This window comes from Erithacus rubecula (genome assembly GCF_903797595.1).
Source record: "Erithacus rubecula genome assembly, chromosome: 2".
In the NCBI taxonomy this organism is placed as follows: domain Eukaryota; kingdom Metazoa; phylum Chordata; class Aves; order Passeriformes; family Muscicapidae; genus Erithacus; species Erithacus rubecula.
This window is the reverse complement of record NC_136685.1, coordinates 83,721,507-83,745,072: the sequence shown is the minus strand read 5'-3', so window position 1 is coordinate 83,745,072 and position 23,566 is coordinate 83,721,507. Positions and strand designations below refer to the sequence as shown.

Genomic DNA, 23,566 nt, shown 5'->3' with positions numbered 1-23,566 from the left:
TATGGCAAATACTAGGATCACATTTTACTTCTTTGATACCTGGATTACATGGTACAAAAAGTGTATCTTGCAGTTTCCACGTTCTGTTTCTGTAATACATGTGGCTGCTGCTTCCTGGCCTGTTAGCTCCAGTCCTGGAGATGAAATAAAGCAGAGGAATGTAGGAATGCGTTTTGTGGTTTTTCAAGAGTCCTCAGCAAAGCACAGTAATCCTTTCAAAACCTTTATTTCTCCTGCTCATAGAAAATATTACCTGTAGTTTAGATATGACTTGTCCACTTGCAGAAGAACTTGCAGAGCAGTTGAACTCAAGACCAAAGAGGAGGATCATCCTCAGAACGGCGTGTTTATGTCAGAAATCACAGATAGAATTGTCCTGCTGATCTATGTTGTACCTTTAAAATGAGCAAGGGGATTCTGTGGATGGTTGATCTAGATATCTAAAATCATTCTAAGGGCTTTCTTACCTAATAACTGGAGTACTAAAACAAGGGCATGAATTACAGTGATCTGGTTTTTTCCACCTTTTTTTTCCTACAGAAGTGTACTATAATGTGATACATAGGTTGAAAAGGCACTGAACAATTATTACATTTTATTTACTTTGTACACTTTTTCTAAATTTAGAAATGTTACATAATGGCTGAATATGAAGTCAAAGCAAAGCTATTGAGCTAATTCTATAATGTGCTTGTGTGTATAAGAGCAGCATTTGTTACTACTTGAATTGCAAGGATTCTCTGCCCACAGATTAGAAAATAAGTAGAGCAATTGCTAATAAAAGAAGGAAAAATAACAGAGAAAAATCATGTAAGGAATTATGTTGAAATCAATGTCTTACACCATTTGTACAGCTTTTTCCTGACAGGAACAGTAATAGTTGAAGCATGAGAAGTTTATAAATTGCCACACCATGGGAGACCAGTTAGCATCACTTGCTGACAGTAATCATGTACAAAAATGAACGAGAATGTGCAAGTTATGTCATGGGAGACATGACATAACTTCCCATTCTCAAGGGAAACTTTCTGCAGGTACTGATCACTCTGCCTCTGAAGGGTGTAAGATCGTCTTTCTTTCCTTTAGTAGTTTTGGCTAAAATTGCAAATAGATATTTTCAAAGAGAAACTATTTTTCTAGCACTCCCACACGTCTTTAGTCAGATCAAATTAAGATGTCTCAACAATAAACTGAAAGAGTTTCCTGTGGTAAATTCATAGTTTGGAGTCTCTGAATCTTGTAGTTTGGCTGAAACCTCTGAAACCTGGAGAGCCAAAAGAAATAACCTTCTGAAAGGGGACTGTCTCTAAAAACATGGCTTTAAGAATTAGTGTGTAATCGAGCAGCAGATGATTTCCAGGTATTGCCATTCATGTTTCACCTTTTCCCTCCTCTCCCTCCCACCCTGCAGTTCATGACAAAAAATCCCAACAAGCGCCTTGGCTGCGTGGCGTCACAGAACGGAGAGGATGCGATTAAGCAGCATCCGTTTTTCAAGGAGATTGACTGGGTTCTTCTAGAACAAAGGAAAATCAAGCCACCCTTCAAACCTCGGATTGTAAGTAACAGTTTGTATAACATTCAGAGAAAACTTGCTTTGGCAGTTCTGCTTGCTGGCTTTGCTGAGAAATGAGATTTCCCCGATGCAGTATTTTGAGGGCTGAAATAGTAACACAAAAACAGGACTGAGGAATTTCTTTGTCTTTGTTTCTATGAAGGTAAGTGTCAGGAATAAATTTTAATGCACAGAAAAATGTTGATGTTCATCCACATGAACCATGAGAGAGTTCAAGGCACTGTTTAATTATATTCTGTGTTCTCAAATTTGCCATAGCCAGAAAAGATTATTTCAGTTGGTATCTACTGTCCATACTTTGTGTGAACTCTTTACAGTTCTGCATTGCTGATGGCCACTGATGGATTTTGTAGTAAAACATGCACAAGAGTTTATAAGGAATAATATTTAAGTGAAGAAACTTGGACACACAGCTTCTTGGGGGAAAGAAATACACTTTATGATTAGATAAATTTATGTACTAACATTTTCTTGGATAATAACCAAGTATTTCTATTTTAAAGTAACAAAAATCTGTTAAGAGCAACCCCACCTGCAGAAAGTACGAAAGCCACACAAAAATATTTTACTTATTCTGGTTTTCCTCTGGATGAAAATACCTACAGTTAACCAAATGTCACAGAATGCATGCAGTCATTTTTGTGCTTACAGAGTGCAAGAGGCTAACTTTATGGTAAATCCTGAGATTGATTTGCATCTTTTGATTTCACACTTTCCTGATCACATTGCTTCTTCTGCCAGTGCATGTGGTCAAGGTACTTGTTTGTTTCTTTAGATAGTTTATAAAGGCATTTAAAAACCCAAAAAGCAAAACAAATTAACAAAATAAAAACCATAATTCTCAAGTCTGAATTGTGAATTAAGTTCAGAGGTGAAGAAGTCCCCTATGTTTGTGAAGAACTGCTGTATGTTACACATAATGCCTTTGCTTTGAGTTCAGGGAGATGCATTTCCCCAAGTGAGCTGGTGAAAGCAGGGCTGACCATCCAGAACTGGAGCCTGAGGCAGCTCCTCTGAGTCCACTCTGGGGGAAATCTCTCTGTAGCTGTGCAGAAAAAGCCCAAAGGGATTGACAGCTGTGAGTGGAAACCCTTATGAGCACCATTCTAGGAGTAAAAACCAAGTCTAACATTATCACACAAGGAATAATGCAATGTTGGGGAATGGAAACCTTGCAATGCCATGTGTCCAGCTGGAGGGGGGCCTGAGCCAGCACCTCTCCTGGAAGCAATGCAGCAGTCCCTTACTCTGCTCTGGAGGTGTGCAAGGCTGCAGCTGGTGCCTGAGCTGATGTGCAAGTCTCTGCACTGCTGCAGGAAGTGTAAACCCACATTAATTCCTTCAGTGTCTACCTGAACCTGTCTAGTATGTGGCTAGCAGCTTTCCAGCCAGCTGCCACAGCTCTCAGATAGCTGCACTTGGACCAAATTGTGTTCAGCTGAGTTGCATTTGTGTAGGTCTTTTCTTGTTTTCACAGGAATTTGGCCTTTCATCTCGCTGTGGTTTTTGTTGCTTTGCTCAGTGTTCATCAGAATTTTGTTTTTAAATCAAGATGAACTACTGCAGAATTATTTTCTCTTTATGCCTACATCTAATTTCCAGTTTCCTTTAATCCACTCTGTTTATTGGCTGTTTTCTTTTTGTGATGAAGATGCACAGTCCCTTTGACAATAGGTATTTTTATGAGGCCTTTATTATTTTTGTAAGTACTCCCACTGTGGCAGTCCTTAAAAGTTAGGAGGCATTTCATATATCAGGTATTTTTATTCACTGCTGACACAAATGCCTTCTCAGTGGGGTTTATTTCTCTTCCTGGTAATTATTTTATTGCAGTTATATTGTAAAGCCAATTCTATTTCATTAATTCCTCTTGTTTTCTTCCTTTTCCTCTTTTCTGCTTTCTTCAATGGTGTTTTAGTTGAATCCTTCAGTTCCAGTAGTAGCAGTGATTGCAGATTATTTCAGAGTGGTCTGAAATTTGTATAAATGTAGGACAGCTCTTTGCTCCTTAGTAATTGTTAGGGTGATTTTATGCATCTTTATTTGTACTACTGCTCATTTTTCTTCAGGCTACTTCTCTAATGTTGGATTTTCATATTACCTATTTCTATATTATATCTACCAACTTTCTTTATTCTACAAGATTTGATTCCTGCAGTCTAGTAGTTGTGTTTGCTTGGATTTTTTTCTAAACACTTTTTTTTTTTTTAATTTTTTTTTAATAGTGGTAAATTCAGATAATATGTGCTCTATGTTACAGGCATCTCTTATTATTTTCATGTTCTCAATCTGCTCTCTCTAAAGTATCTTCCCCAGTGACTGGGTCCTATCAGCTTTTACTGATAACTTTGAGCATACCTTATAAATTTATGATCCATGTTTATGATCCACCAAGCCAAGTGTATAAATTTTACAGTTGCTTGGATTTTATTGTTGTATAGCAATCTTTGAATAAGTTCATACCTGAAATTTTTATTTTTCCTCTTAAAACTGAATGATGTATTACTTGGAAAGTAAAATGTAATATAGATCTGGGCTAGAGGGAAAGATCACAAGAATGAAATATAATTATTAATTATTCAGCTTCAGAAATGGCAAAGAAATTTAGGGCAGTAATTTTCAAGTGCTATAAAGGTAATTTTGTATACTTGCCAAGCTAGACCAGACTGCACTCACTTTGAAAAATTGTGAGAAGAGGGCAGAAGGTGAGCTAATGAAATAAGATCTTCTTTAAAATCTACATATAGAGCTCTTCTCTAAATTTACTTGTGGGTGTAGCTTTGAGATTCATTGATGCAGATTAACAAACATAACTATTCCATTGCTGTGGAATAACTATGGAAAAAGCATAACTAATGCCTGTGTTTGGAATGTTTTATGGTTTTTAACATCTTTTAGTATTAATAAAGGATTGTTGATTATTTTAAAGTGAGTTGTAATGCTAAGAGAGGATTTTAAAAATTATTTTAATCTTGTGTTGAGGACGGCTTAGTTCTGTGAAAAGACCTGTGAAAAGAGAGGCCAGATTATTAGTCAGAAAATAGACATTCTTGCATGTGATATGTGAGTGTACATATGTATTGGGGAAAAAATTGTACAATGCATATATAATCATCTAGCATTTAAATTGAGTTTGGCATGCACATACAAAATTCTGCTCATGCAAGAATGCATATATTTACACAGGTAGTCTTCTATTTTCTGACCAACCAGTAAGATGACTAAGGGGGGAATATTTTTGTTTATATCATAAACACTTTCTAAATAAAACAAGACATAAGATGTGTTCAAATGAGCTCCAGGCAGTGTAAAATCAATGACACTGAGCAAGTAAAGTCTTTAGGGATGATGGTCAAACACTGAGGTCCCATCAGACAATGGAATAATCTGCCAAGGGAGGTCACAGAGGTGCTACTGTGGAAAAATCCTTGCTTCTGCTCTGCCTCACTCTCCCCAAAACACATGAGTTCCTTGATTAGCACAGCTGGGTTGCTTTTCTCTTACCTGGCATCCTTTCTGTGCCATAATGAATGTTCTGAGGAGCTGTATTCATGGTACTGTCAGACCTGTGCTTCTCCATGGTTCAGGCATGTCACTTCAGCTCTGCCAGCCTTAAGTCTGAATATTTCAACTGGGCTTGCAAAAAAAACTGCATAGCTATTTATTAGCCAGACTTTTGAAGGTTTTGTTTTGTTGTTGCTATTGGTTTTTTTTGGGTTTTTTGGGTTTTTTTAATCTCATTCACACAGTGGATGGATGTCATTATGTTCCTTATTATACCAGAAATATATAATGAATGTCTTTTTAGTTTGTACATGATTTGATTATTCTAATGATGCTTTGGAAGCTGAAATTTCTTCCTGTGTCCAGCATTAGAGTGAAAATTGCCAAAAGGATTTTGAAGAACTGTCTGTTTTTTTGAAGGCTTGCAAGAGTGCCCTGAACAGAGGACTCGTACAAATAGCTGAGGTTTAGATTTCTAAACAGTAACAGAAGTGTCACCCTAGGCTGTCCTAGGTAGAGACAATGCAAGCAGATCTGGTGGCACTGAGTCCTGCTGTGAGGGTTTTGCTTCTAATGACTAGGAATAGAGAGTATAGAGAGATTAAAACTCACTGAGGCTCAGGTCCTGTGATGCATGTTATCTGCCAACTCCTCCTCTCACAAATCTAGGATCATGAGGCTTTTCAGAGGTAAAATTACTTTACATATATATATGTGTGTATAGATATACTGTGGTTTATTATAGAGAGTTTGTTCCATGTAGAGCTATTCTAAATGTTAAGCTAGTGTACGAAAAAAGTCATAGCTCTGGAAATCAAGCTCATTAGAAATAAAGCAAACTTTTGAGCACCTAGGCAGAAGATACTGGTTACATCTAAGCTCCAGTGAGCTTGCAGTGTCTTTTGAAGATCATTTTTACTGTTCTTAGAACCTAATTCTTAGGCTTCACAGCCTGTCTTGAAAATTTCTGAATAATATTATTCTTTTCTGAATGCAGTCATGAATGTGCAATTGCATATGCAATAAGTGCCACTTTAGTGCAGAAAGATATCTTTTCTCCAGAGCAACTGCTGTGAGACAGAAAACCCTTTGAGGCATTTTATTCCTCTGTTCAGCTATTTTATCACATGTATACTTCCTGGAATTTTATTCCATTTGTAGAATGAAATTTCCATGATCAGTAGCCATAAGACCATGCTATGATTTGCAACATGGTTTATTTCCCAAGAACCACAAAGAACTTGGCAACATTCAGTGATTCTCTGCTCCCCATCCTTGTTTCTATGGCTGTATTCCTGGCTTGGTTGAGTTGATTATTCCCATTTTCAAACTGCATTTGCCATCTTAAAAATTAAAACAAGAGTGCATAAATCAATTTCTTACCTAAACTATTGATGTGGTGGTAAGTGTGGTAGATCCTGCTTAGTGGCATGATGGGTTGATTCCGTCTATCCATACCAAATACAAACTATGCTGTAGGTTTTCCAGAGTAAACCTGTGGCCTGCTGACATCTCAGTAACATCAGCCAGTGAAGCCCAGGAACAAGTTCACAAGTGGCAAAAAGAGGTGCAGTATTGCAGTCACTCTTGCCAGGGGTGGAGGAAAATCACTGCCCCAAATTTGTTACTCATTTGGCTGAAGTCAGTGGTTGCTTCATATGAGCATCAATTTAATAGAATCATAGAATAATGTGGGTTAGAAAGGACCTTTAAAGGTCATCTAGTCCAACCCCTCTGCAGTGAGCCTAATCTACCGTATCAGTTGATCAAAACCATGTCCAGGCTGTCCTTGGAGATTTCCAGGAATTGGACATCTCTCACCAATCTGAGCAACCTGTTCAGTGTTTCACTGTCCTCATTGTAAGCCATTTCTTTCCTCTATCTGTTTTAAATCTACCCTCTTTCAGTTTAAAACTATCACCCCCTGTCCTATGGCCACAGGCCCTAATAAAAAGTTTGTCGTCTTCTTTCTTTGAAGCCTGCTTTGAGTATTGGAAGTCCACAATATAGAGTCTCCCTGGAGTGTTCTCCAGGCTTAACAGCCTCAACTCTGCCCTTCCTCATAGGAGATGTGCTTTCTTTTTGATTTTGTAGAATTAGACCAGCAGAGTAAAATCACTCTCTTATTTCTTGGTGACAGTGGCTCTGTGTGCTGCAAGGAGCTGTGAGACAGAGGAAGCTCTTGGACACTGTGCAGCAAGGACAGTCTCACTGCAGGCACACTCCTGCCCTTGCAGACTGACTTCTCACTGTCAACCCTTGCAAATGTGCAAACAGACAGACTTGATACTTTCATCTACTCTGTCGTAGATGTCAGGATTGGGAAAATTTGAGACACTGTGTAAAATGTCCTCACCATGAAAAAGCTGAAGAACTCTCATGCAGAGGGTAATACAAAGCTTGGTAAAACAGATGTTTGCCATATGTATTTCTTTCTAGCAATTAACCCAAAGTTTCATCACTAATGGCTTTATCAGTGCCTGTGGCAATCCATTCATAGTGTGGCTTTATGGAGATGAAGTTAAAATAATCGTATTACAATGATTCACTGTCAACATGCAGCTTTCACAGAACAATGCATTATTTTAATTTTCTCAATGCACTCATAATTTTTTGGTTTTCCATTCTAAAAGCTCACTTTCCTCAAGAGCATTAGAGACAAAATGAATGGGATAGTCTATTGCAGAATTGTATCTTGCACCATGAAGCAGCAGCTGCTGCTGGTCTATTCATCTGATATGCTTTCTTTCTTTTTGCAGTCTCTGCAATTTCTGTTGTTACATCACTGAGAATATTTTCTGAATAATCCTATGTTCCTTCTTCAGTTCTGATTTCTTAGGGTAGAGAGTTGGTCTAGCAGCTAAAACCAGTGACCCAAGAACTGCAAGATTTATAAGTTCCTCTGTCAGATTTTCTAGAAACTCATGATGTGGTCCAGGCTGCATCACCTAATCTTTTCTCACTTCGATTTCCCCTCTGTGGTAATCACAAGCAAAGTTAAGGGACAGTGAAAAAATAAATGTCAGAAAACAAGTGCTAAAGATCAACCTGCTTTTAAATTGACCTAATGCTTAGGACTTCCCTTGGAAGAGTGTTCTCATACTATACCAGACCTCAGTGTTAGCAGATTTCCTCTCAGCCTCAAATTACACCTTTTTCAGCTCCAGTAACTCTAAGATGATGATAAACCATTATGGAAGTCCCTCCCCCCTTAGTTATCACTATCTGAGCCACATTGTCTGTATGCAGTTTCCTTTGTGAACCCGAACTCCCTTGTTAAGTCTTGACTTAAGGATGCCAGCAATGTGTCCTCTTTCAGTTTTGCACTGCAGCAAAGGTTTGAAATAAAGTCATTCCCAAATATGAAATTCTAGTCGTAGCCAATGATTGTGGGTTACAACTGGAGTCACTGAGCACCGGGAATTTTCTTTTCCACCTCCCCATGAATGAGTGAAAAACTGGCAAAATTTTGGCAATCCTTTGCCTATGACTGAATGAGAAGCTGGGTAATAAGTAGTAAATACAAATGAGCACCTCTGGAGAGTGCAGCTGGGCTGTTTGCACAGGCAAACAGGCAGAGGCTGTGCCTGCCCCGTGGGTAGGTGCTGCACTGAATGGCTCCAGAAAAATCTCTTCAATTAGAGAGGTGTGTGTTCAAACTGCTGCAGCAACCATCTGCTTACTGTGAAATACGGCTGGAATCCTTAAAGAGGGACCACGTTTCTGGAGAAAACTTCCCAGTATGTTAGCCTGAAACACAAGTTCTAGAACTGCAGATTCATTTTCATACATGAGTGATAACAGGCAAAGATTTTTTTTACTCTTTAGTGAGGGATTTTTAACCTGGTGTTGGGAAGTCATGATACTGTTTTGGTGGGGGTTCTTTGGCACACCTCTACTTTTTTGTGACAGTAGATTGTATCATCATCCATGCAGAATTATGACTTTGCCTTGATGCTGTGGGGAAGAAATCCTGTAAAATGCAGTATCATTCAATAGCACCAGAAGGAACATAGGAAATTACAGGCCAAGTAAATTTCTTTTTGTATAAATGTTCTCTCTTTTCAAGTTTGCTTCAGTGTGAATGTCCCTCTTTAAGGTAAGGCCTTCAATATGGGGAAAATGTCAAGGTAGGTCCATTTTTAGGCCTAATAACCTTGAGGTGTCCCTTCAGTTTCATACTATATTTCCATTCAGTCATCAGTGCATGGCAATGAGCATTTAGCAGATGGGCACGCAAGAGGCTATACTGCATGCCTTTGCATGAAGTGTTACTGCTTAGACAAAACACTGGGGACTGATCTTGAGACCTCAGACCCTCATGTACCATTATTACACCTTGCACATGATGTATTTCCCACTTGCTGCAGACATTTCAGGCATAGGAAAACAGTGGGCTTCCTTCTGAGAGTGACACTGCATTGATTAATATTGATACAGAAAAAAAGAAAGTTTAGAAATGGGGTAGACTGTCAAAATGGTTAATATACATCCTTTAAAAAAACTGAAGAAAAATGGATGTGAACTTCTGAGACAGACTTTTTATTACTGACAGTCTAATGGTGGAACTGCTGCACTTTTTTTTGCATGCTGCCCCTGTCCCAGGGTATCATGAATCAGAATACTGAATTTCAAGTGGTTCCTAGAAGTTACACATTGCTGCTGCTGGGTTTGAGTGTTAACCAGGTGGCTGCTGATTGAGGAGCATTGGTTGTTTTCAGGCAATAAAGTTCAAGATCTCACCTGATCTTGCTGTAGGCAGCTGTGAACAACAAATAGCATCATAGTTATGCCTGCACATAGCTCAGACCAATCAGCCCAGTGCCTGGGCAGGACAGAGAAGCCTGGAGCACTCCTGCCTCTTCCCTCAACAAAGTAAAGGACCTTGGTTTGCAAAGCTTCAACTGCCTTGGCACTTTGTGCAACCTGTAAGTTTGCCCAAGATGTAAGTATATAGCTTTTGAGGAGCCTATGTGCAGCTTAGAAATCAGAAGTGAGCCTTTTTTGGTTTTTTAAGGGATTTCAGTGTTGGGTTTATTTCAATGTACAAGGTTTTGTTTTCTCAGAATTTCTCATTCAGTTAGTCTGATTTGGGTTTGTTTTTTTTTTTTATTATCTTCAGCGTCAGTGCCTCCAGCAGCTGTTTTTAGATGTGATTACCATAACACTAGAATTACAGAAGTTTGAAAGCTACTTCCCAGCACTGCAGGTTCTCAAATATTTATAAGTTAAACAACTTCTATTATGCTTCTTTTGATTCTATACTGGGGATCCATCAGTATTTGTTTGGTTTTGTTAAGTCCTAAGCACTAAAATAATTTCATGCTGGATAATTAAGTCCATATAACTGTCTGTTAAGTGTACATTGTTAAGTGGTGCCCTTTGGGATAGAGTGATAAGCAACCAGAGTGTACTTGCTTTCCTTTTGGGCTTCCCAAGAAAAACACAAATTCTGTTTCACTTTCTGACGGCTCCAGCACAATTTTCATAAAGTTATTTAAACCATCGAGTGAAATAATCTTATTATGTTCACTTGCATTCTTATGTACATTCGCAAGAATTCACACAGAAATATTTTTGGTTTATATTCAAGTAAATAATACATAATATTCCTGGGTAGGGCCTGTTTCTGATGTCAATAAAAGCCAGAGGATAAACACCAGGCGATTAAGTAGCAGTAGCATCTGGCTCTTTATCAGAAGGTGGAATTTATCAAAAAAAAGTCAAGACTTGTTGAAGACTGGCCTTTTCTGACTAGTCCTATCCCAGCTGGAGTCCAGTAAACATTGAGTATAAAAAGAGCTTTGGGCTTATTTCTCATGCAGAACTTTCTGTACTAGCAGTACACTATGCTAATGCAAGCATTAGCTCTTACTAGGGTGTTCAACCAAAATGGGCACCAAAAATGTGTCAGTGTGTGTATTCACAGCTCAGCACACTAGTGCAGAACTTAATTCCTGTGACATATGCACTGCTAGGCAGATGGAGGAGTGAAGCAGCTGATGTGTAGCTACTTACCTGCAGCAGCAGGACAGGGAAGACACTTTGAAATGGTGAGGAATGCTCACATTTCATTAGCTGCTGCTTTCCTCTTGTCATGCTGCTGTGCTGGTATAAGGGATTTTTTACTGTGGAGGCACAGACCTTGTGCTGGTCCTCTCAACAGCATGCTCCAGAACTCATGTGCTTAAACCCCATGGGATGAGAGGAGCACTCAGTCTAAACATTTACAAAAACCCTTGAACACAGATCTTGTTCATTGCATGCCATATTCATGTTTGTGAAGGACCTACAGAAGAACAGTTCTCTGGCTTAATTCTTGAGTGCAGAAAAGAAGGATTTGAAGACCATGACTGCCTGTGACTCTTTGGACGACTGTGCTTACATTTGACAAGAACAAGAAGAAAGGGAGTTTGTACTGTCATGTCTGCATTAGCAGCTCAAATTCCCAGCAAGATGGGGTTGCCACTGAGCAAAAAGCCAAATAAGTGAAAGACAGAAGAATGTAGACTGATAGAATGACAGGAGAACAAAAATAGGAAGAAGAGAAAATTACTTAAGCTCAAAGTAAATCAGTAGCAAAACCAAGAATTAAAGTCATGTAACTACAAACTCTGCTATGTCATACTGTACTCTTTTAATAAAAATGTGTTCCAAAAGAAGCAGTAACAGGGTCTGGAAGAAAGCTGGAAAGAAGATGTATTGAGATGCAGAAGTAGTAGCCATTCATGCATAGTTCTTCCAATGCCTTTTATTTAGCCTATGATTTGTATGTGCATTAGTTAAAAAAAAATAAAGGCAGCAACCTCAGCTGCTTTCTAAAGTCACATACATCTTACTCGATTTTGTAAAGGCTTAAAAATAATCATTGCACTTAAAAAATATAATCTCTAACAATTTCATAGTCTTAACAATCAACCATCATTGTGTAGCTTTCCCCATTTATCTTAGGTAAGACCTGCTATGCCATTTTGCTGTATGAAAGCCTGTCATATGCATCATCCATGCAAAATAATTAGCCAGAGCATCAAAGAGCATAAATTTCCAGAAATGTAGGCAGCCTTTCCAAAAAACTTGTGTGGCATTCCTACTCTATGGCCTGTAATGCAAACTATTTTAGTGTGCAACTGAGTCGTGGTATTTTGCTCCCACTGTAAGTGTTGCTATTACCTTACAAGCTGTGATGTTTCTTGGCATCACAATGCCCATGTCAAGGCTCTTTGATAGAGGAGGGCTCAGAATCACATTATACTAGTATATAATTTCTTTTCATCATCAGGCAGGTTTCCATAATGTGGTACTTTCCTGTAAATAAATGCATAACTGACTGTAGGCAGAATAAAACATTGGAATGTCAGTCAGTATTTATTCAGGACACACAGAGTGTCTTGAAATATCTTATTACATCATTCATTGATTTACTAATATCACAGTCTCCTTAAATTATTCCTTATCTTTCTGATTTCTTAAAGAATGGAAAGTAAAGTAAATTTATTTATCTTTTACAGAATATATCTGGTTAAATGCCAGTGCGAAGTTATTCTATATTTGGATATATATTTGGAGCAATGATTTTGTGCATGTCTCCTGGAAGCCACTGAAATTCTAGGAATACATGCCCTAAACTTACCAACCTAACCCACTTTTTCCTCCTGTGTGCAAGTCAGCTCCATTGTCTGGATAGTCCTCTGTGCCAAAGTGCTAGGGATCAGGAAGATCAAAGGCTTCTACACATGTATTTGAGGATTCACCAGCAGGTGGTTCAGCACATTGTCACAGATGCTCCAGCCCTGATTCCTGTCACTCTGCTGTAACAGTGGTGGAAATGCAGTTTCAGAACACAACTGAGAATGGGCTCATCTTGGATGTGTGCCAGGATGAAAGGGGAGGTGACATGGCTGATCATGACCTTAGAGCAGCTGAGGATATCAATGGAAACTTGCCAGTATAATGTGAATTAGGGAGACACACATATAAAATATGCACTGCAGAGTAGATCATAAGGTTTCAATAGGAGTCACAATGCACCGGTGAAGGATATTTTCATATGATACTTCTCTTGTCTCCTCTTCTTGTTTTCCTCCCCAAGAAGAAATATAAAATTGTTTATCATGAGATTGAATCTCTCAAAGAAGCCTACCTTAAGGGGAAGATGTAGTGTAGCAATTCAGAAGTTGGCACTCTTTCCCTGCAATTTTTTCACTTCAAAAAATGCATGTATTCTACCATAGCATAGCTAATGTGCAATAGCTGTATGTCACAATTGAGTCCTAATGGAAGCAAGCCCTGAGAAAATGAACTCAATGGATTTTGAGAGCAAAGGACTAAGCACAGATGGAAAGCTGGTGCAGAGCTGCCCTAAAGCTCCTGTGAAATCTGTCTCCATCCAGGTTCTGTGCAGAGATAAGTGTTGTGGTGTAGCAATCAGGCTGTGAACAAGGGTGTGCTGTATATACAGCATTTTGCTGTGTGTAACTTTAACCCTGTGTACTCAGGGTGATGAGTGTTCCCAAGTAGGGCTATAGAGGACAACAGATTCTCAGTGACTGCTGGAGATGTTCATTGCTCAGACCATGAACACAGGGTGGCTGTCAGGGACCCTGCAGAGGTGTGATTTTGTTTGCCTTGCTGTTTGTTTTGTGGTGGTGGTTTGAGGAGGCTCTGGTTTTGAGGAAGTCTGTGTAAAAGCTAGCATTCTGGCCATGAAGTCATTAAATGTTTATGCCCCTAATTGTTTAGGTTATTCCTCCTTCCTAGTTGACCCATTTCACATTCCTAAGAAAGCGCATACCATTTCAATATAAATGTGGCTTTAGTTTAATGTATCACTAATGATTCCTTTTAAAATCCATCACTTAGTGAATTTGATTGATGTCTATTAAATACTTGTGCACTTCCATAAGAGATTAAAATATGGACTGCATAGGTTGACATGCTTTTCAAATACTGTTTCACTATCTATTAACACCTTTATTGAGTGGGAGGTTTCCCATTACATTCACCTAATGTGGTGTCCCTTACCTCTAATGAAAGCATAATCTAGAAGAATGAAATCTCACTATACTTGGAAGTAATGAATGTTGGTATACTTTTAAAAGCTACTTAGATTCAAAAGCCTTCTTATCATCATAAACTTCAGTTGAATATATTACAGCTCATGGCAAATGTTTTGTCACTCTTCCATGTGTGAATAGAGCAATTAACATGCTGAGAAAATTTAATAACTTTTAAAGCTATTTTGATAACATGTATTTCTTCTCTTCTGAAATCAGACAAGCTGATAGAGATTCTCAGGACATGCAAACACTGTGAAGAGGCATCCTAAGGATAAACTGAAAGCCAGGCCTGAAGTGTTGTGCTTCTTAGCCCATTTCCTTTAAAATATTCATACTGAATTTATTTATCAATAGCATGAGTTATGTGCAAAAGTGAGTGCTCATTATAGTTGGTTGCAAATATTTAGAAACTAGTACACCTTTACAAAGAGAGATCCAATCAGTGGTGCAAAGTGATCTCTGCCTGTGCTGTGGTTTTTGTTACCATAATAAGGAGAGGTGAATGGGAGGATGGTGACATGTGAGGTTAGCCACATAACCTTGTGCTTCAAACCAACTGGTTTGATGTCTGAGTTTCCATTTGTCTTGATAAATCTTATCAGCAATGAGGTAAATACAAAGTGTTTGAGCTCTTATCATAGTGATTGAAGAATTTCTTCTTGATGATAACTGTCAAACATGGGAATCACTTATAACTTACTGAAGCAAAAGTCTGGATAAAATTAAGTGATACCATGTAATACATAGGAGAAGGTGTGACTCCTGTTGCATGTCCCATTCCTGCTACTCTGTGCCTCTGGAGGTACACACCAAAAGCTGCAGCAGCCTCCTATAGTTATATTTAAACAGCATATTGTTAATTTGTATGAGACTAAAACACAAAACCCAGTCTTTTGTGGCAGTGTTGCTTCCTAGACACCTCCATCTGTTTTTTACCTTCTCTGTGTAGCCTTTGAAGCTGCTGGACAATGGCAGCCCAGTAATGGGAGCTGTAGACCTTTCAGTGGGTTTGAAAGGGTTTCAGTGATTTTCTGCAAATTGAATGAAAATCAGTAACAGACTAGAGAGACTTCTTAATGGCTCCAAACTGGAGAGTTAATTTAACCTTTATTAGGCAGAAGAGACTCCACTGAGCCTCTTGATCTCATGACACATCTGATGAGTTGTCCAAGCTTTGCTGAGTCCCCTGGTTTGGAACATCCTCTGTCAGGGGCCTTCTTGCAAGGATTTCTGTGGCTGTTCAGTATCAAAGGTTCCCATGTGGCCCATGTAATTAATGGAAGGAATGACGAGTTTTAACTTTCTGAGTGTATTTTCAGTTACAGGAACATCAACTTAAATTTCTTTTTTCACTGTTGAAATTCATACAAAGTCATTAATAATCACTGACAGACAAGATTGGTAATCCTCACCACTGGAAATCTTAATAAGCAGATTTTAGTGGGGTTTTCTTAAGCTTGAGTTTGTAACTGCAGGTAGAAATTGAATGTTTTATTGAAATAGTAGTGAAAGTAAAAACAATTCAGAAAACCATTGTTTATTGTGGGCTTATTAACACCATCTTTTAATAAGTATGTGAAGAAATTTGAGGGAAGAAAAGCATTTTGGCTCAAAAAACCTGATAGCTCTTTATCCAAAATTATACAGATATAGTCTTTTATAATTTCTGATATCTTTATCTCTTTGAATAGAATAAAACATGATTTGGACTTAAAAATTGTCACCTTTGATGGGTAGTAGTCATATGGGTTTATTATTTCAGGTGTCACATCTAATCAGATGATGTCTCATGAGTCTCACAGTCATTGCTCAGTCAGGAGCCCTCTGAAACATTCACACTTCTGGCAAAAACAAAAGATCAAGTGGCCAGCATGTGTCCTGCATGAGAGGTGGTGATTGTTCCTTCTCAGTACCAGAGATTTTCTGCTGGTGGAGCAATCATCTTTCTGATGAGATTTAGAATTGCAGTTCTGTCATTTTTGGTCATTGCCAGGGCAGTGTGGAGTTTGGCACCTACTGTCAGAAGCTCTTGGGTGGCTGCTGTGCCCCTGCTCTCGTGTAGCTGAAGACAAGATGCTTGGGTAGTCCAAAGAGAAAAAAGGAGCATCTGAAACCTAATGGAATTTCTGTGTGTTTGACAGGACAACTGTAGTTTTCGGTGTTCTTCTTTCTTAATACTGTTGTTTCCTCAGTCACCTGAAATTGAAAAATCTTACCTGGAAAAAACTTTGAAAAGTTTAATATATTGTCTCTCAGAGTTTTAGGAGCTTCAGGCTAAATAAACAGAATCCCACCCATTTAATTACTGCATTTTAAATTACGCATTTAGCAGCCAATCTAAGCATTTTTCCTTTTACCTTCATGATTTTTTTAATGTTCAAAGTCAGATAATAGCTGCACTGTTTCTTTCATATATTCTCCTTACCTTGCAGATCTTCTTTCTTTTCTCAGCTTCTCTGCTAGGAGACAGGCACAGCCCTTCATACCTTCATCCTCATGATGCAACCCTGTGTTGGTTCATGCTCTTGGCCCACAGAGCATTCACGGTGCAAGTACATTAAAATAGCAATAGTGGCAGAAATGTGGCCAGACCTGTTTTGTCTCAGCAAATGGAGCCTTGCAAAATAGTCATAGCTTCAGGAGGAAAGTGTCTAAGTTGCTAAGGGGGGCTTCTCAAATAAATCTTTCTGTTGAAAAGAAGCATTTGTTATGAGCGCTACCTAGGCTCCCTCCTCTCCCTTTTGTTCTCTGTGATTTGTTTAATCTCTCTTCATCAATTGGTTATTAGAGACCTTTTAGCATATCCTTGCAGTCATACATTGCTCCATGCTTGTCCTGTTAATAAATTGGGTGATTTACATCTATGCTGCCAAAACTACATGGAATTGTTTATAAATCGGAGAAAGTAAAAACTTCTCTTTCATCCTTTGGTCTTGAAGTCATGTTTTAAGACGCAGTAGGCTTCTAAATCTAAGCAAATACCTTTGGTTGTTGTTTCAGAAGTGTTTGGGATTCCCTACTGGCAGCACAGTTATTTTTAATCAATAGAATTTATAGACACCAATGCTGAGACCCTTTTTTAGATGTACTACTCTGTGCTCTTTTTTGTCCAACACCTTTACAAGTCTTGGTGATTTCTGGAATAAGCAGCTATGGGGAATTAATTATCCCTGATAGCCTTTAAGGAATTTGTCATTCTACTCTTAATTTAAGCAAGGAGATAATAGTTTTCACAAGTATGTTCCATATGAAAACCTGAGAATAATATTTATTCTATTTGTTTTCAGCTACTCACAAGTTTATTTGCCCTTGATAGAGAGTGGTAGAAGTGTGGGGGTAGTCACACTTCTTTTGAATGTAACTACAGTTCTGAATAAGAATTCTATTTTTTGCAAATACTCATTTACCTTGTTCTGCTTTAGTGAGTATTTAGTGAGTGGCAAATTGGTTGTGTGAGTGTGTGAAAATACCTTGGTAGGACATGGAGAACAAGAAGAATGTAGACTCAGTGCTTTTAAAAACTGAGATGGAATTTCATTCTTACGTTGCAGGTTTTGCCCAAATTACTTGGAAAAAGCCTCATAAAGTCCAAAGCCATGTCCCTCAGGCTTCTTGTGCAATTCAGAGTTACATGAATCACATACATTTCATATCTGGTCTTTATGTACAAAGTAAATATTCAAATGTAAACAATATAAAAAAGAATACATATATATATGTTTGTTAAGTCCATATCTCTTTCCTTTTAATGAAATTCTGTGGATAGAGGTTGTGGATTTTTGTTTCTCTGCACTTAGAATGTACTTGGTTTATAAGTGACAGTCTTGCATTTACACAGACCTTTCTTTCCCATATCTACAAATTTCTTACAAACAGTGAAGGTGAAGGTTGCTGTGACTGTTTTACAACTGGGAGAAAGAAAACTGTTTAGTGTCTCAGTAGAGCTGATAAATTAAATACATATATATATGTATATACACACATATTTATATTATGAATAATATGCATTTTTATATGTTTTAGAAAAGTTTACCTACATTGAAAGGTGGTATATATCCCATTTGGAATGTATTAATGTACTTTATGATTTATGACTTTGTCATTTTATCATTTTACTTTGCAAGTCAAAATAGCTGTTCTATTTCCAGTATCATTTAATCTCAGACATGGGCAGGAGGAATACAAAGCTCATTTTCAGTGTGTCAGTGTGCCTCCATTAAGGATCACCCAGGTAATTACTAGTTTCCATGACACAAAGAGAAAAGAGACAGCAGAAAGAAAAATGTTTGTTCCAATTCCCTGAACCTGTACATGCCTGAAATGTGCTGCAAACAGGGAAAATGTGAACACTGCAGGTTCAAAGGAATGACCATGAGAACAGAGTGTAGCCCAGAGTGTTCTTTTCAAGTAAGTGGTCAGAGACAGTCTGTGTTGTGAGTGCCATGGGGACAGCAAATCCTCCCCACCACTGTCTCTCTCAAAACCTCTTGTCCCAGAACATGCACAGCTGCACTTTGTTGGCCCAGCTTTGCTAAAGGAGTGAGGTGCTTTAGACTTGTGGGGGGAAATCCTGATGCCATTGCAATAAAGTAGAGTTCTGAGGTGGAATTCTCTGGAGACAGGACTTGACATTTTGCATGGTGCTCTTAATTACATATGGCTGCATTAGGAAATCTGAGTTGTCAATGTTGAGCTGAAGGTTATTGGACTGAGGGCTGCTGGAAGCTTTACCTCAGATTTTTAAACATGACTGTAGTCTATATCACTTGTAATGATATAAAGAATTGGTTAACTTAGATTTGAAACACTGGGCTGTGTTTGGGGGAAATAAATTAAATCAGTCCACTCTGTGACTCTGAAATATGATTGTGTTCAAATCCAAGAGGAAACAGCCATACCACCTACTATGCCAAAGCCTTTCTAAAACTAGTCCTAATCTCAGCTTCCTGCTTTATCATCATAATGCTATTCCTTCACCTGTCAGAGACTGTGAGTCTCTGGGATCTCATTTATAGTACTGCTTCTGTGGCCTCTCCTAAACTCATCTATATTTATTGCTCCTGTAGCTTCTCTCATATGTTTGTTATTATTTGTGTGAAGTAGCTCCTCTTTTATTTCCATCATTCCAGAAAATTCAGCCTTTCTGGGGGGGTTGGAGAGGAGGGAGAGCATATTTAATTTTATTGTGCTGTTTTACCATTCACCCTATTTATATTTTTCTTCTCAGAAAACCAAAAGGGATGTAAATAACTTTGATCAAGACTTTACACGAGAAGAACCAGTATTAACACTAGTGGATGAGACAATTATCAAACAAATCAATCAAGAAGAATTTAAAGGGTTCTCTTATTTTGGAGAAGAACTACTGCCATAGACAACATTAGGCTGATGGATGAATGATGGATTGATGCTACAAGAAGTGATTCTGAAGAGATCATCAAATTACTGAGACTCAGTAGATCAAGAACTACTTCTTTTACCCTGAGCCCATATCCCAAGTTAAAATATATATTTATTGGTTTTTTTCTTTAATCTTCTGACCTGAAAGCACTCTTCATTTCTCTCTCACAAAGCAATGCAAAATAATTTTGTATCAGAAATTGTGGATGTAACACACTGCCGTATATTTGCAACTTTTCTTTTATTCCTAAGAATAGGAATTCCCAGAGGAATTGCATCTTTTCCATAGAAAATGAAGCTATGCTATTGAAGGCAATTTAGCAGACCACGTTCTGTAATAATCATATATGATTAAGCTAAAAAGGTGAGAACTGTTTCTTCTGCACGAGTGTTATGGTGAGATCTGTACTCAGATGCCCTTTGGAAAGCAAAGTCTGCCTTCATGGAGGTGTAATCCTCAATTATTAATTTATGGTGGAGAGGTACAAACTATGAAGTTGTCCAGAAAAAGAAGCACATCAATGAAGGCTTTCAGTGAATTTTCTCATAAAATATACAGGAAGCTCTTAGGAATAAGAGACAAAAAGATAACTGAAATTTTATTTAAAGCAAGAAACAGATGCTACATGGATAGATATTAAAGGGCTAAAGAATAAAAACCCTACAGTACTTTAACTCAGCCATATAAAGCCATTTTACTGTTTTTTAGACAATTTGGTGTGCTATCCATGTTATCAAATTTAATATCCTTTTAAATGAACCATTAATGTGACGGCAAGCTTGCAAATGTTTACAGTTAATTTTACATAAAAAATTAATTATAAACATTATAAATTTGCCTTTTCTGTAGTAGCTAAGTTGGTAAATAATTTCTTATTTATATTTATTTTCTCAGCAGTGTGTTACTTTTACACACTTTTACAAAACCATAATACTACTGTGTTTGTTGGGTTTTATGTTTAAAATCTAAAGAGAAATCTGCTTTTAGAAGACACAAAATAAGGCTACACATGCATTATGTGGAGATGTGTTAAAAAACTGAAGATCAAACATTCACAAACTGACATTATTGAAAGTTGTAAATTGATAATTTTTTTGTGTATGAATTGAAATGGTAACTCATGTGGACAATATTACTAATGTGAAGTTACCTCCTGTAGATATGCTAACAGTGTTATGTACTTATATTTCCAGGAGTACCCTGTGATTTGGTTTTGGTTTTGATTTTTTTTAATTTTTTTTTTTGTGTACATGTATCGCTGAGGTCATTTTATTATATATTTTACTGGACTGAGTGAGCGGTCATTGGAATCCATTTTAATTGTTGCACATGGATTTCCAGCTGCACAAAAATATATATACTTGTGATTGGCAAAGTGGCACTAAAGAAGCTTTTTTGCCTTTTGTACAGGTGAGATTTTGTATATAGTGTTTGCTGCAAGGCCTGTGGAATTCATTGAATATAGAGGTATCAACTGCTGCATGTTCAGGCATACTATTAAAATGTTAGTCTATGAAAGAATAATTATAATAATGTCCATGTGCAATACTCTTGTATGTGTATTGGTTCAAGTTACTGTCAGAAAGATGAGGTTTTTGTTATAAAAGATGTAGACATATATTAAGCTATACTAAATCTCTTGTATAGTTCTCTTCAACTCTATTATGACCTGATAGAGCTCGGAAAGAGACAGGAATGTTCCAAATCATGGTGGACAAAGTGTGAATCATTGGCTTTAAGAGATAATCTTGGTCTCAAGCAGATGAGTTAATTTGTGTCAGTTTTGCGTCTGGCTGCTCATAGCCTATTACTGATGACACCATTCAATTCCATTTTGTTTTGTTTTTAAAACTCAGGTGTAATTATTATATATATTCTTATGATTATTTCAAAATATTAAATATTATGATATATCAATTAATGTGTTGTCTGGCCTACGAGTGTAATAAGGATCAAGCCTTTAGTTTAATTTAATTTATCTTCAGTAATCTTTTGTACTGGGAAAAGACTAGCTTCTGGAGCTGAGTACCAGCACAGAAACATCTTAATGATTGCATCATCTCAATGTTTAAATTTCTTTCTCTCTTAGAAATACAATGTAGAGCTGCCCATCAATTTGTGTCTCGCCACTGGCTCTGTTTATTTCTCATCACAGTTAGCTTTTGACATCCAGGCAAGAACTGATCACAATGCTAAGGCTGAGTTCTTTTCCATGGGTGAGTGGAATGCTAGGAAAGCAAGTTATGGGATCGTGCACTACTGTCTGTCCAACAAGGGGCCTTTACACAGAACTCTGAGCATTTATTTTGAAGGAATAAAAGCATCCCATAGAGCTGTTGTGCACAAGCTATGTAGTCTGTATTTCCCTTTCCAAAGTGAAGATAATTTGCAAATTATGTCAGGAGGCCTCAGTGCCCACAGTGTTGGGTAGGATGCTGAGAGAAAAGTGAAGGAGATAGAAACTATTGCATGGGCAGATATTTCTTCCATATAAATAGTTAGATCCTCTGCCTTGGGTTTACATCAGAAGGTCTGTCTGTTACCTTGAACATTTTTTAAAGATAACTCTTAAAAAAGGACATTCTGTTACATTTCTGCCTGTTCTGTAGAATCTTTTCTGTTCCTTCTTTGTACAATGAGTGCAAAATGCCAAAAATATTATTATTAATAATAATTATAAAGAATACATTGTTTCTTGGTTTTCCTCCCAAACAGACTTTAAAAATGGAAATATATTTTTCTCCATTGGGTGAAAAATAATTCTCTCCAAAAAGGCTTAAAAATTACCTCTTTTTAAATTATGTGCAGAATAATTCTGGCTAAATAAAAAATGTACTCAGTTGAGGGGGTAGGGTTTTTTTTTATTGTGAGGATTTATTTGTACAGAATTTTTTTCTTATGGATGTAATTTGAATCTCTTGCCACTCATTAGTGTTATTTCATCGTAAACATTATTACTGTGCCAAATGTACTGTATTCAAAAGGATGTGAATGTGTATTGTTTTGGAACCTAATAAATACAATGATGTTAAATCTTATTTTTTTCCCCAAAATTTTCCTGAGTATTTCCTAAAGAGGAAGAAAGAAAGATGAAGGATGAATATTTTTCCAGTTATGTGTTGTACAAAATTTTATGAGCTTGCCTTTTAGCAGTGGCCATTTTGCAAAGGAAGGATTGGCTAACAAGAACCTCACCTGTGAAGCACTAAACAATCCAAGAAAAACACAGGTAACTGTGTGATCACTATTTTTCTTGGATAATACAACATTTACCTCAAAAACACCATGCAGGTGAGTTCACATATTTTTTCTGCTTACTGGCTGCATCATAATCACTGAGTTCTGACTGATGGCAGCATTCTGCTTAGCTGCACTGTTGAAAATCATTTCAGTTGGGCACTTTGATTACAAACACATTGCACTGCTTTAGTCTCTCATTGGATTGAATAGAGAGATCCATAAATTAAGTTTAAGGTCATAGAGCTTATTAAATTATTTATTTAATTAAATATGTCAATATGACATTGACTGAAATATTTTACTACTTCATCATATTTCAATTGGCACCTTAAATATTTTCCAGTTCCATGGTCTGAAATTCTTAACTTCAGTAGATGAGCTATCAGCATCCTCTGGTAGTAAATCCAATTAACTATATCCAGTTAGTATACCTAAGTAGGAGGTATACTAACTGGCTTTAAAAAAAAAAAAAAAAAAAAAAAAAAAAATTTTAGTTGAGTTTCCTGTGCAAATGCAGCTTTTGCATAAACCTCTACTTTTTTTTCTTTATGCTGAGTCTTCTCAAAGTTGCTGAATGTGTTTGGTGCCCATGAGGATATTCCAGTTCCTGTGTGTTGACACCATTAGAATAATAATTGTCACACAGATTTTACCAGTTAAACAACCATGTAACTTGGGTTTTCTGACTGTGTGTTGCAGCCTTAGAAGCATATGAAGGCTCAACTTCATCTCACAAACAATAAGGATCACTCCAAACAGATCAATTCATACCATGTTTTCTTGTAATGC

The 23,566-nt window shown here is 37.4% G+C and overlaps 1 protein-coding gene across 1 annotated transcript in view; it reads left to right on the top strand.

The window, feature by feature from the left end:
* The window catches only part of PRKCE (protein kinase C epsilon), a 278,304-nt gene extending 255,729 nt beyond the window's left edge, over nucleotides 1–22,575 (top strand). Inside the window, exons 14-15 of the mRNA XM_079298248.1 lie at nucleotides 1,412–1,558; nucleotides 19,364–22,575. Of these exons, the coding sequence (XP_079154374.1) occupies nucleotides 1,412–1,558; nucleotides 19,364–19,510 (294 nt within the window). The 3' untranslated portion in view covers nucleotides 19,511–22,575. The remainder of the gene's footprint in view (nucleotides 1–1,411; nucleotides 1,559–19,363) is intronic.
* The last annotated feature ends 991 nt before the right edge of the window (nucleotides 22,576–23,566 follow it).